Source organism: Natator depressus, chromosome 9 (genome assembly GCF_965152275.1).
Source record: "Natator depressus isolate rNatDep1 chromosome 9, rNatDep2.hap1, whole genome shotgun sequence".
Classification (NCBI taxonomy): domain Eukaryota; kingdom Metazoa; phylum Chordata; order Testudines; family Cheloniidae; genus Natator; species Natator depressus.
The window spans coordinates 46,901,987-46,915,975 of record NC_134242.1 but is presented as its reverse complement, the minus strand read 5'-3'; the positions used below and the strand labels follow the sequence as shown (position 1 = coordinate 46,915,975).

The window sequence follows — 13,989 nt, the reverse complement described above, 5'->3', positions numbered from 1 at the left end:
CCTAAAGTTGTGGTCCAATCCAACACCCAAACTAGTCGTCGTTGTTGAGAATCTCTTTATTTTGAAGCACTGTGGAGCAGAAGGATTTCAATGTTCAGCTCACTCTCACTCCTTTACAGAATCGTTCATGATTTGGGCTAGTTGGAGTTGAGTGTGTGACTATATTTGAGGGCCTGCAGATCATTGCATTTACTTTTAAAAAGAAACAATCATAGTCTTAGATGAGACAGTTGGACAGAGACTTGTTACTTACATTGCTTGTTGAATAGCCAGTCATATCCTTAGAGAAGAGAAAACAGTACCGCAGACCCACTCTGCAAAACTTCTCAGCACTTCTCCCATCATCAGAAGAAGCTTTTTCTGGGAAGGGAAGTTATGAAGATCGGTGACTGATTATGTGACTTGCATGTGATACAAGAGTATTTGTGGCCCATGAGTTGTGTGTGATAAATGAATGTCCATAGTATTTTAATTTGTGACTTGCCTTGTGTTCTGTGTGTACAGTGATTAATGTGATATACGAGTGATAATATGACTCCTGTGCATGATCTCTAACTATTTTCTGTGATTTCTGTGCATGGTATCTGAGTGTTCCTATAGTTATTCTGTGTGATCTGTGCCTAGTTGTGTTCTTTACCTATGTGTTTTGTGGCTGGCTGCTGACTTAGTTCCCTGGGATATATATAGTCCTTTCTGCACATGGTTTGATCTCCTGGCTAGCCATGTACTTTGCATCTGCGGCTGGCTATGTGGTTTGCAGTTGTAGCTAGTCCCGGCTTTATTCCAGTTCTGTGATTGTTGGTTACTTTGTCTTGCTCTGGTAGGCATTCAATGCTTGGTTTAAGCATTCATATGACTAAGGTTTGTAATCTTTCTATATGGTTTCCTTCTATTTTTCATGATGGACTGATTAGTTCGTAACTGTTGATTGGCTGTCTAGCTTTTTTTTTCTGTGATCTAAGATGTGTTTTCCTCTTTTCTTCCAGGACCTGGGAGTGACCAAAGTGGGTCACATGAAGAGGATATTACACGGGATCAAGGAGCTGAGCCGGAATACTCTTGTCAGCGAGGTTTAGCATCTGTTTTCACAGCCTGTGTCTACCATTCCCCCTAACTTCTGCACAGCATTCACCTCCCAGAGCAGCTATGCTCAAAACTGTTGCTGTTCAGAGTTCATATCAGCCAGTCATGGTGCTACCTTTTTTCATGTGGGGTACAGTTGCATCCAGCAAGAGGCACCTTATCTGTTGATGGGGGTGGAGCCTCCCAGAAGAGAACTCATCAGCCATTTGAAGAACCCTGTCCTTTGACATGGAAAGTCTTAGTTCTGGTGACAATGCAGGACAACTGACAATTGCAACACAGCTACCTTTAGTGTGTGATTTCATCATATTGGAATTATTCAGGGCAAAAGATGTATTGGCCAGTCATAGTCTTTTCAGATCCGAGACTCCCACTGGTCTGTATGTGACAGCTGTATCTGATAATGCTCAAATGGGGCAACGCTTGTCCTTTTGACCTAGTGGAGCCCCCTTCTGGATACATCCTTCAATTGCATGTGACCTGCAAGAGAAGCTCAAAGCCAGTGCAAGTCTTCCCTTGCAGTGATTCTCTCTGTGTCACTTATGCCTTGCAACAAACAATGCATGTGGTTACAGCCTTTTGCACCAGCCTACAGTCTCACCCTAGGCCTGTGTCTGTCATTCTTCTTCAGCCAGTCATGGTGGTGCAGCCAAATTCACAGCCATTGCAGTTAGGTGAAAATTCCAGCCAGTCACAGAGGACATTCTCTGGCTAGCCCCTTATCCCTTGACAATAGAGCAAAAATAGTACAGGCAGTTCACTTATTAAATCACCCATTCAGGATTCATCTTTAGGAGACTTGGGGGGAAGAGCCACTCAGGGCAGGAGGGGTAAATTAGCCAAATGGGATACAGAAACAATTCAACCTACCTTGTTAGGGGAGCAGCATGTCAGGCACCAGATTGGAGCCAGTTAGGAATGGCTTCTTTTCAGGTCAGTGCCACTTCCATGGCCACAAGTGAATGGACCTGTGGCTTTAATTTATATCCAAGGGCAAAAAACACTCCCCTCTCTTGAAGGCTACGAAGCTATCATTGAAACTTACATCGTTTCCCCTATTTAAGTCTTTGTGTTGCTGTTCCCTCCCTGGTCTCTCTCAAGCTGCCTTGTTCCCTCACAACAGTGCTGGCGGATGCCAAAGGAAACAGGGTCACTTACTCTTCATGGTACTGTACCTGCTACTAAGAGAGCCATGTGCCTTGGAACATTGAGGGATTTTGTAGAAGCATCTGGGGTTAGTGTTACATGGCAGAGGAGTATCATGTTGAAAAGTGATGCCCCTTTGGCAACTAGCCTCTGATGCCAGCATGTGGAAGATGGGAAAATCAGCACTTCTGAATCAGAGGTTATAGACTGCTTCCAGATTTCTGTTTTATTGACTAACTTCCGTCAAGTGACTGGCGAAGCCCAAAGCCCAGCAGACCTAGTTCAGTTGATGTGATTATCATTGGGGAGAGGGCTTGCTGACAGTTAGCACCAAAAAGCTGGAAAAAGGGGAGGACTTTTTCATTACATCTCTTGTATGTGTTTATTTTTTTAAATGAATGGCACTTGGCTGACCCTGCCTGTAGGCAGGGAAATGAGCACATACACAGTAGCACACAGTTTAATTTCTGAGGGCAACTTATTTTTCCTGTTCTTCATAAGGCTTTTTTTAAAACTGCCTTAGCGCCGTATAGTTAACTGAACCTGCAGTGTCAGACATGATGTTTTATGTGATGGGAGACTATGAGCCAATTTCAGCCCTCGTGCAAACTCCTTTGAATTCAAAAGAATTACCCCAAGGGTTATTTGGGCCTTGAGTGTACGGTCTTGTTTTCTCTCCAGTCCTTGTCTCCCTACACATCTCCGTTTCGAACACAGGACATTGAGGTTTGCTTATGCAGAGTGGTGAGAAGGCTACACCTGCTTGATTCCCATAGCAAAACACCTGATATAAACCATTGTAGTGAGGGAGCAGAGAGAGGAAATTTTGCAGCTCTGCTCCAAGAGCTTTTCCCTCCTTACTCTTCACTAGCATCCCTTTCCACAGTGATTTTTTTTTTCTTTATTAGTACAGAGCCCTCTTACTGCATTGGATCCCCTAATATATTGAACAAGTAAGAATCATAGACAATTTTATTTCCCAAAGTTCTCTTCCAGCTGCTTTCATTTGCTTGTTTGGACGCTGATCAAGGCCTGTGTGAGTGTTAGGAAAACCCACTGGTAAGCGGAGCCGTGGGACATAATGAAGAATATTGCTGCACTTTTTCATTCTTGCTGACGATAACCAAGTAGCGCCCGCTTCATGGTATTTGCAAGAGTGTGTGTGTTGGTAGTAGCGTATACACAGGTAGGAGAACACCGCAGGGAAGAGAAGTACCATGTGATAATTCTGGAGGAAGCAAAGAAAGAGGGGATTTCTCTCTTTTTGCTCAGATTGTGAAAGAACCACAATTCTTGCTAGCTATGCTTCTTTAAAATTCTTGCTGACTATGCTTCTTTAAGATGTCTCATGGTTAGAAGAACAGTGTGTGCTTACCATGCTTGCATTACTTAGTTCTGGATGGATTCAGTTCTTGCCTCAATAGGAACAGTTCCTCTGTATTTTTTTTCCTAATCAGACTGATGGTGAGATCCTAGCAGGTCCCCTCCTGTCCAAACATACTACTTAGAACTACATCTTATCCTAGGAGTACTGAAGGTCACTGGTTTATCTGCTTTTGGCAATGTGTCCATTTAGTCAAGGAGTTAAACTCTGCACTCTTTATTTCCCTCTGTGTACCCCAATATATTTCTTTTCATTGGTGAATTTTCCGAATACACTTATAGCATTGTCACTCTCCATTGCATTAGATATCTTCCAGCAGCATCCCATGGGGATGGAGACCACATTCTGCCTCCTTTTGAGAATTAGAGAATGGGATCTTATATTTAACCCGAGTGCCTTTGGCTGTGCATGAGGTACATATCTAAAGAGAGGGTGTACCACAGTTGCACTGGGAGTAATGCCATCTCTCTATAGCTTAGGCCCTTGGTCTAAAATGAGAGCACTGGTGTCAAACATCAGTGAAAGATGTCTCCATACCTTTGATGGTCAGACTGAGGTTCTAGCTTACCTATTCAGAGTTGTCCCTCTGGTATCTGATAAGCTTTTCTGTGGGAGAGAAAATGGCTTGGACAACTCAGGAAAACCAGACTGAAAAAAATGTCACTGCTGCTTGCCAAAAACAAAACTCTCCTGCCCTGTCAAGCAAAACACCCACTTGGGAGAAGTTAGAACTTCACAGGTCTCTTGTACAAGTTCGGTCTTGTAATTAAAATGCTACTAGTGTCAAGGCCTCAGGTCACCTTCTGCCTCGTCAGTCCACTCTCCTGGCAATGATTTAGGAGGGGAGGAGCAGTGTGGCAAATTGGGCATGTGGTTTCTGTTACCAATAATGGAAGTTCAGTGCCTCGTTTACCAGACATTGCAGTGGAAATTTACTCCTTGGTGGCAGATCCTGCCCTGTCACCCTATTCAGCCCCATTCAGTTTTTGAGGTTGCATGCAGTATGAGTTAGAACAAGATTTGCCCACGAGCTGATCAGGAATGTCCTAGTGTGGGCCTCCTCGGGGAGGGAAGGGTTTTAATTTATAACATGGTCTTACCTGTTTTGCTGGAGTTCCTTTACAGTGCTTAGATTATAAGCGTTTGACCAAGAACAGCATGTGCCAGCTGTTCAGTGTAGGTGCAGTGTGTTATTTATTCTGTTTAGCTCTAGTGGAGACTTGTGTTCTGTCAGACCATGAAGACTTGGTCAGTATAGATTTCAGTAGAGGGATCCCATCTCTAGAAAAGCGCCTCTGCAGCTAGGAACCTCACAGACTGTACAGAGCCGCTTAGTCCCAGAATTCCTTGGACTGCTCCCGACTCCTATTCAAAGCTTCTCTTGTTATTTTAGTATTATTTAAAGATGCATATATGAGCTGTGTGATAAAGTGAAAGACTGTTTACACAAAAAAAATTTGTATCTTCAGAAACGTGTACTGTAAAAAAGAAAGATGAAAAATAATATTGTTTATAAGGCTGTCAGCAGTAATCACGTGTCCGTATCGCTGCCTACCAACTGTTATTCCTCAGGGGTGTCCACACCATTCCTGTGATCCTGTCAAAAACATAGGGAAGCACCTGGATCCCTGTACAGTTTTGGAAAGAAGGTTTTGTGCCTTAAGAATGGGATCTGCTCCCCTCCTATTTATTATCGTAATTTATACAGTGATTGCCATGGAAACGCCTCTTGTATTTTATGTACATAGTTTGCTGTTGATTGTTGTAAATAAGTTGTTCTTGTATATAAAGCTAACCTGTTTCTCATCTTCCGGAAAAGAATTCCTCTGTTATCATCTTCATCCTGCAAGTGGGCTACAACATCCACTTATTGCCTCTTTCCCAACAAGAAGCTCTGCTTTGGGACGATGATTTTATCCTGAATAGCATCAAAAGCTCAGAGGTTCAAAGCTGCTTCTGGGGTGGGGTGGGAGGGAGTGGGGGCGTTATTATCAAGGAAGTGAAGAGATCATAGCTCTAATTGGTGTACATTAATTTATAGCTGTTCCTCATCACACTGGCTTAATCAATGTGTGCAGGAGGAAGTATTTATTTTAACTTTATTAGACAAGTTTCTATAGCCAGAAGTGTAAAGAGAAAAAAAATATTTCAAATGCATTGGTTCTAACACTGCAAATGCTACTGCATAGTTTCCATGTGTATAAGACTAGGGTGACCAGATGTCCCAATATTTGGGGCTTTTTCTTATATAGGTGCCAATTACCCCCCACCCCTGTCCCGATTTTTCACACTTGCTATCTGGTCACCCTATGTAAGACCCACTGCTAGAATGGGCATAGACCCCCTTGGGGATTTGAGAGGAATTTAGGTCCCCTTTCAAGTGCCAGCTGTATTTTTTTTTAGTGACTAAGAGAAATTCCAACACCTTCCTAAACATGAGAGGTTATTCCCCTCCTGTGATCTAGTATCCCTCTGCATCAAATTTTTTGAATTCTTAGCTGCTGTTGTAACTCTTATCTCCAAACTTGATCACACAGGCTCCTGGATCATCAGCATGTTACGGACACAGTTTCTAGACTCAGGAGATAAGTGAAAATGTATTTGTAAAGGAAGTAATATACTCTCTTCCCAGGAAATGTAGAAGTCAGTTGCAATCAAAAGTACACAGTGAATCTGTAAACTTCAAACCTAAAAGTTTAGAGGGATTTGAGTGAGAAATACCATAGGCCACACTCTACCTCCATTCTCCTTCTAACTGTGTAATCAGATAACGATCAATGCGTTTGTAAGACTAAGAACCTTGCAACAAGTTATTCCTGACCTCAGGGCACAGTTCTTACAGTTTAACAACATTTCAAAGTAAGTGGAAACTCAGTAATATTTGTTTGAATAAATTATGAATATTTCAGATGGAAAACAGAGCTTCACATGCAAGAATTACAGAGTGATGAAAGTTGCTGGAGCCCTTCCACTGAAAAGGAGGAATAATTTTAATGCATTGGGGATGTTAGAAATCCTAGCAGTTGTATAGCCCTTGTGCTAGATAGAAATGGTTAGCCACCACATTACGTTGTATTCCATCCACTAACCTCCAAAGTCTTAATAACAGGGAAGAAAACGCAGATTTTAATATAAATATGCACCCACTTACCCCCAGATCAGAATAGCATCCTAAGAGCCATTCTCTTCAGTGGAGATGCACCACTTACCCCAGGTCTGAGTCTAGGTCACTGTGAAGTAAATAGTGCTATAGAAAGAGCTATCAAAGAAGACAAACACCAGCAGAGACGAACCAGATGAGTTACCACTTAGCTAAACTATTAAGACAAACACATTTTTAGGTTAGTTCATCTCTTACTTTGGATTGCAGAAGCTTTATATCCAAATCTCTGCCATGTGCAGCCGTGGTCACATCAGGGATAATGGGCCACTTTCAGCAGTGCTCTGACTCCACTGATGTGGCTGAACATGGCCCAGCGGATCTCTTCAGTGTGAACTGGGGAAGGCCCTTAATGTTCTGAAGCAACAATGGGTTTTCTGTCATTCAATCATCTCTACCCACCTCTCCTCATGCCACACACCTTCTCTCTCACTTGGTGTGAAAAATGGGGAGAGGGAAAGCCCTGGAGATCCTTCTTTACCCTGCAGTGTTGGCAGCATTGGAAGCAGACTGGTTTAGAGGGCACCAGAAGTGACTGAGGGAAGGGAAGTGGCTCCCCCCATCCCAGCACTCAGAAGGGTGCTCTTCTATGAGAAAGGCATCTGCTGTGGGCAGTGTCCGCTGGCGTATTGTGTAGCCAGGCACCCATGTCTTAGCGGCAGCTCCAGTAGAAAGGCTTGAGGCCTTCATTCCCGAGTGGGCAGATGGAGGCAGTGCTGATAACAGCAGTTACATTAGTGAGTTGGCATGGTGTATTTTCCCCATTGTAATTATACATTGCATTTCTCTAGCAGCTTCCAGCGGAAGAGTTCAAAAGATTTACAAACTTCCTAAGCAGCCTGCAAGGTAGGTAACTATTACTATCCCCACAATGAGTGGGCAGATGGGAGACATATCTACATGTGTGTGATTGGGTGCACTACTTACCACTGGACAGCACCTCTTCACTGTTCTAGGGATTCGCTCTGTGAGGCCAACACCCATTCTGTTGATTGCACCCCATATCTCTGTCTCTCTCAGTCTGCAGCCCCTCTCTCACCCCAGGAGCTGCTGCTGCCTCTTTGTGACTTGGTCCTCTGGCCAGGTCACTAAGCAGTGCCCCTTTTCGGGGTATCCAAGCGCTTCTGCACCAACAGTCTCAGGCAGCCTTCTCCAGCACTGCCTTGATGACCCAGTAGCCAGCAGGGGAACCCCAGGCCCACCCACTACTCCAGGTTCCAGTCCGGGACCCTATAACTGGCAACTGTGGTCTGCTTTCCCTGTTGCTTCTTCCCTGGACTACTTCTTACAGCTTCTAGTCCCTGTTCCCCCCGGTGTACCAGCTCAAACTTCCCTCCTCCCAGGGAGTGACTGCAGACTATTTCTCTGCAGCCCTTTCCTGGCGCCAGCTTCCTAGCTTTATAAATCCAGCCCAACTCCTCTCTCAGCTCAACTTCATCTGCCAGTTAGGCCATAGCATGCCCTGGCATTCCTCCAGGTGCAGCCTATAGGTTAATTGGCCTAATATAACCTGTTGGGCCTTGTGTGGCATGGGCATTCCATCACAATGGTGGGGGGAAAGACAGCAGGGAACCCATATTGGCTGACTCAGGACATACTGCATGACTCAGCATTTTCCTCAAGTGGCAGGAAGAGGAAGAGGGGGTGGTTTGTCAGGGGAATCTGGTGGTGGTTTTTAGCAGTGGGTCCATACAATGGATGACCAGTCTTGTGAGGGGATGAGTCAGGTTGGAGTGGATAGCTAAGTATTGGTGGTGTGGCTATTAGTCTCTTAGTTCTGTGCACTTGTTAATATCTATCAGCAGCTACAGCCTTGTAGAACAAATATCCATGAATCAACTGAGTGTGAGGCTGGGACTGGAGTGTCATATAACCAACTTACTCCCTGCACAGCATCTAAATGCTCTTCTTCTGGTATGAACATGAGTGCTAGGATCAAAGCCATGACGTGCTGGAGTTCTCAGCCACAAGAGAATGAACAATTTCTGCCCTGCCTCCCTACTAGGTACATTCTCTGAAGGGGCAGTCATAGGATCCTGTGGACATGCTGCTCTGCTCCTGTATGAGCTGTATCAGCACTTGGCTTGTAAAAGTAACCTGTGAGGGGAAAGGTGTTTGTGCCTTTTGCTTGATCATGGGTAAAGAAGCCCTGAGAGGGCTGTGGGGTTTGTTGTACATTGCAAATTCAGGCCTTGTTTACAAGTACTGGACTGGGACTCAGGAGAGCTGGGTTCTACTCCTGCTCTGCCTCTGGCCTGCTGAGTGACCTTGGGCAAGTCACTTTCCCTCAGTTTCCCCATCTGTAAAATGGGGATAATGACATTGACATCTCATGTAAAACACTTTGAGATATGCTGATGGAAAGTGCTAAATAAGAACGAGCCATTATTATTACCCTGTACCTCCTAAGACGAGATGACTAGAACACAGGATACCAAGAAGAACCATGCAAGTGAAACCTGATTGAGGGGGAAAGGAATTCTTAGACTGTTGAACATTTTTTATTTTACTCAAGTCCCTGAGTGTAGCGGGGTGGTCACCCACTCCAGGTCCAAAGGGGTTAAAAGCCAGCCCTTGGAGAGATGGGGCTGGGAGCTTTAGGCTGGGCTGATTGGGAGGCAGCCTCAGCTGTGGCCACGCCCCAAACAGTCTCAGCTGACCCTATAAAGGGGCTCTCCAGGGAAATCTTTAGTAAAAGGCAAAAGACTCTCTGTAGCTTCTGAGAGGGAGGGACCTGGCTGCAGGGACTTAAGTAGAGTACCTAGATTGGAGCAGGGCTGGGGAAGGGCCTGAGGAGCTGGGGAGCTCCAGCCAGGAATCCCCAGGCTGCAGCCTAGTATTAGGCCTAACAGGTACTGGGGTTGCAGAGGACAGCCCAAGGTTAGCCAGAGGCAGCAGGTACAAACCCAACCTTGCCTGTGATGAGTGACTTATACTGCAGTCTGCCCCAGGACACGGGGGCTAGCTGGTGACTGGCAGTAGCCGATGACTGAGGCGAGGTAGGGATAGGGGGTAGGGGTTCCCCGGGGAGGGGAGACCCTGCAAGTGAGGGGTTACTGCCAGGGGGCAGCACCCTGGTGTACAAGGGGCACCGGGTCCGGGAGGGACAAGGGGGCCCGGGGTAAGTGGGACACTGGCCTGCAGAGGGCGCTCCAAGGCTGGAAGTAGAGCTAATTCCCAGGACACCAGCAGGAGGCGCTGCAGGGGTGAGTCCCACACGCTTACAGTGAGAAACGCTGAGACAGAAAAGATGTCTTTGGTAAAGATTCAGAACCCTACCCCTCCCATAAAGGACTGAGAGAGACTCTTGAGCCACATTTTGAGAACTCTCAGGAGTCCTCCAGAAAAACCAGGGAAGACCAGACTTGATATTCTTAGTGCAAAAGCACAGAAAGAAAAGGAAGTGTAAAGGAAAATAAACCTCTCAGCTCTCTTTATGCAACAGAGCCCGAACCCATCATTTGCCTTTGCAGATCAGCTTTGTGAGGGGATGGTTTTGAGCTGAGAAATCTTATGATCCATAATCCTTTTCACTTTACAGGATTGTTTTCCTCTGTGATGTCTATTTCTAATGCCTTTATCTATTTGTAATATCTTCTGAATGTGATCTCTCGCTACAGTATTATTTAATTTTTGCTGTGGATCCTCTCTTTCCTGTCAGTCTGCCAAAGTTCCATATCTTTATTCCCCTTTATCTTCTTCTCATCCTCAGAGTTCAAACTTTAGTTAACCATCCTTCTGACCAAGAGGGACAGGAAAATAGTCCCTTAGGAGCCCACCTGTATCATTTCTTGTGACTCAAGCCATTCTGTCTGGCCCTTGAGCTTGAGCAGTGTTGCCTACTCATCATGATTTTATCGCAGATCATGAAATATTTGGTGTGTTTTCTTAAATCTCCGGCTCCTGGGGGTCATGTGATTACCAATCAAATGCAGGTTTCCTTCACGGTAACACAGAGCACTGTCTATAGGCAATTAGTCCAGCTCCATGTACTATATTTCTGTTTGCTGAGTGGACAAATCTGATACAGTAGTTAAAGTAATACAATAGTATTATTTATAAGCCTCTGTTTTCATTTGCTCTTAACTTTCTGGACATTCCCCCACCCCAAATCCTCCATGTATAGTCTCAACTGAAAGTTTTTGTTTTTTGAATGGAAACTTCGAGGAAAAACTTTGCTGGGACAGTTGAAAAAAATAACTTTTTCAACTTTTAACTGCCACAGTGTTTTTCACACAACTCCAAAAATGGCTGATCCTTGAACCGTGAACCTTGGCATGCAAAGAGTGTTTGTTCTGGAGAATGCCCGTGACCAGGTTCAGAAAAATTGGGTGAATAACCGTTATAAGCCATTGAAAAATCACTTCTGAGCATATTCAGTGGCCATCAAATGAATTTATTTTTTTGGGACCCAGTGAAGCCCCACCTCTTTCTGACGTGGCAATGACATGGTCTCTTATCTCAGACCCAGTAGGATGAGCTGCTGTGGGGACAATTAGCATGGATAGTCCCACCCAGCATGCTGCAGACCCTAGAAAAGCTGCCTTATGGTGACCTGCAAAGGGTGGGCATGGGGGGAATTGGTTTATGTCCTCTTTTGGGTCGCTAGGATTCATGAAGAGGCCTGAAAGGTTTTTCTGATTTATTTATTTAACATTAGAATTTCCAATTTTTTCTGCCCTGGGCCAATCTTCTGGCTGGAGAACTGGCAAAACGCCATCCCAAGAGCTGACAGACTGAAAGTTGAGCATGGGAGAGGGAAAGGTATTGCTGTTTAGAGGGGACCCAAAAGGGATTTTCGAAACATGGGCTTGTGTCCCGTTTTGCTGCTTTATGACACACACGTTTTTTTTTAAAAAAGCAAACCCTAAATCATAGAATTTTTTAGTGTTCCCCCCCACCACCACCATTTGTTTCCGTATGTTAGAAATAACAGGAATGTCAATCTGCTCTTCTCTGGTTGTACCCAAGGACTTCAAGGAAGGCTCAGAGAGGCTTACTGTGAGCGCTAGGGCCTTAGGTTCCAGGGGCAAGGGTGTTTGTCCTGAATGTTAATTGCCATTGGAATGAAATAACTGTTAAGAAAACCCAAGAGTTTTAACCAGCCAGACTAAAAATCCCTTTCCCTCACTCCCGGTTTGGCTGGTGTTACTGCTTCACAAGGTCTGCAGCTGTAACAGGCTCCTGCAATCCAGACCGCATCTGACTTTCTAACATAAAGCAGAAAAAAAATCTCTTACTATCCCTCCTTCCCCCTCTGGTCCCCCCAAAATAAAGCCAACCAACCAAAACCCTCTAAAGAAATGAACCCTTTCGGGTCACCTTTATACATTGGAAAGAAGAAAAAAAGTGCAAGCAACCCCTACTTATTAATCCACCAGTCACCACTAAGGATGGCTTCCAGCCACACCATTGATTAAAACGCAGTTACTTTGTATCATTCCGGTATTTTCATAGGAGACTATGGTGGTTGTGCACCCAGCTGCCACTAAAATTAAATGAGATTTAGGCCTCTAACCTTGTTTGAAATATCCCACCCAAAGTGTTCCCCCCACTTCCCAGGTCATGCTTTACATGACCATTTAAGCAGGCTGTCTTCTGGCTTTGCACTATCAATGGACAGGATATGGTCAAAATTCAAACAGCAGAAATACTGAATTCAACATCATAAACCCAGATACCAAAAAGACAGTCAGTTGGAGAGGTGTCCACACCAAATAAGTTGTGTTAAAATAAAAAAGGGCTATTTTTCAACTATCAGATTAATTAAACGCAAAACCAAAAAACCCTACGGTCATGCAATAGTACACGTAGGATATGCAGCTGGCATATTTTTTGTAAGGTAGTACAGGTACCTTGATTTTTACCATGCTTTTCTCTTCCAACAAAGACCCACCCAACTTCTGGATAATGTAGTCCAACAGGTACTTGATACACTGTTGTTTTTTGTTTGTGTTATTGTAACACCTAGAAGCCCCAGTCATTGACCAGAACCCATCGTGCCAGACGCTGCACAAACGAACAAAGACAGTCAAGTATTAGAACTGTCACTACAAGGAGGGCCCAGAATGTTTTCAATGCTGATCCAGGGCCATTGAAATTAATCAGTCTTTCCATCAGGGGAGTCAGATCAGGCAATTGCACTTGTTACTGTGTCCCATTAGGGACAACAGAAATTTTGAAAAATCAGGGAATGCAAAGGTTAAGGTTCTGGCCGCAGGGTTAACTCAGCCCCTTGCCAGGTATGTGTGGTCTCTGTTGGTTTTGTGCAGCTATTGTTTGATGTTAAATGTATCCCATAAAATGGAAATTACAACTAAACAGTCTAGGCTTCCTTGAATGCCTCTAATGGTACTAACCATCCTGGCTATCTTTGCACCCTCTTTCTTGAGTCCTATGCTGACTAGACTTGACACCTGACCAGGTTTTCCCAGCTTTGTCTCTTTTTGGACATAGCTGTCCCAGGCAACCAGTCCAGTGTTATCGGCTCAGGCTCATCGCAGATGTCCCAGGTTTCTGCATCTCAGAGGTGGCACCCTAATGGCATCCTGGTTTTAGGTAGAGAAAGGCTCAGCTGAAAACTTTGGCCCCCTATCCTGCAGTCAGAGCTACACAGATGGACCCTTAAACCTGCCTGGAGTCCCAGTGAAGTCAGCGTAACTCTGCCCAGGTTCAAGGGCCTGCTGCATGGATCCAATTGCAGGGCCAGGACTTTTTTATCCCGATCTGAATCGCCCCAAATACCAGGAGGATGTTTGGAGTTGGGATTTGGGGTCAGACCCACTCTGATCTTAGGGATTCCTCCATCCCTTCTTGAGTCAGCAGTCTGCTTTCCCTTTGGTGGTCCCTGGGGGCTGGAAGCTCCTCTTCCACTGTAGCCATCAGCCCCTTCCTCCCCACTTTTGAACCACAGCTGAACATGAACAGTTTTCAGAGGATTTTATTATTACATTATTACTACTGGTGCGACCACATCTGGGACCGTTTTGCTTCCCTTTTTGCGTACTTAGGATCTCTCCACTGTTTTATAATACAGATTTTATTGGAAAGATGAAATACGACAGCGGGACAAACACATAGAGTTACATGCAGTTTTCCTGGTCCCAGAGAGAAGGTCAATCTCTCAAATTACCTAACCTAAATTGGAATAAAAATTATCATTTTTGGTCCTCCTGAAAGGAGGACATTTAAAAAAAAAAACAGGGGTGATGGGTGT

The 13,989-nt window shown here is 44.7% G+C and overlaps 1 protein-coding gene across 3 annotated transcripts in view; it reads left to right on the top strand.

Annotated features, from left to right (window-relative positions):
• Nucleotides 1-5,424, top strand: part of DGKD (diacylglycerol kinase delta) — a 92,059-nt gene extending 86,635 nt beyond the window's left edge. For all 3 annotated transcript variants that reach the window (XM_074964047.1, XM_074964046.1, XM_074964045.1), the window contains one exon: nt 987-5,424. In XM_074964047.1, coding sequence (XP_074820148.1) covers nt 987-1,076 — 90 coding nt within the window. In that variant the 3' untranslated portion in view covers nt 1,077-5,424. The remainder of the gene's footprint in view (nt 1-986) is intronic.
• The last annotated feature ends 8,565 nt before the right edge of the window (nt 5,425-13,989 follow it).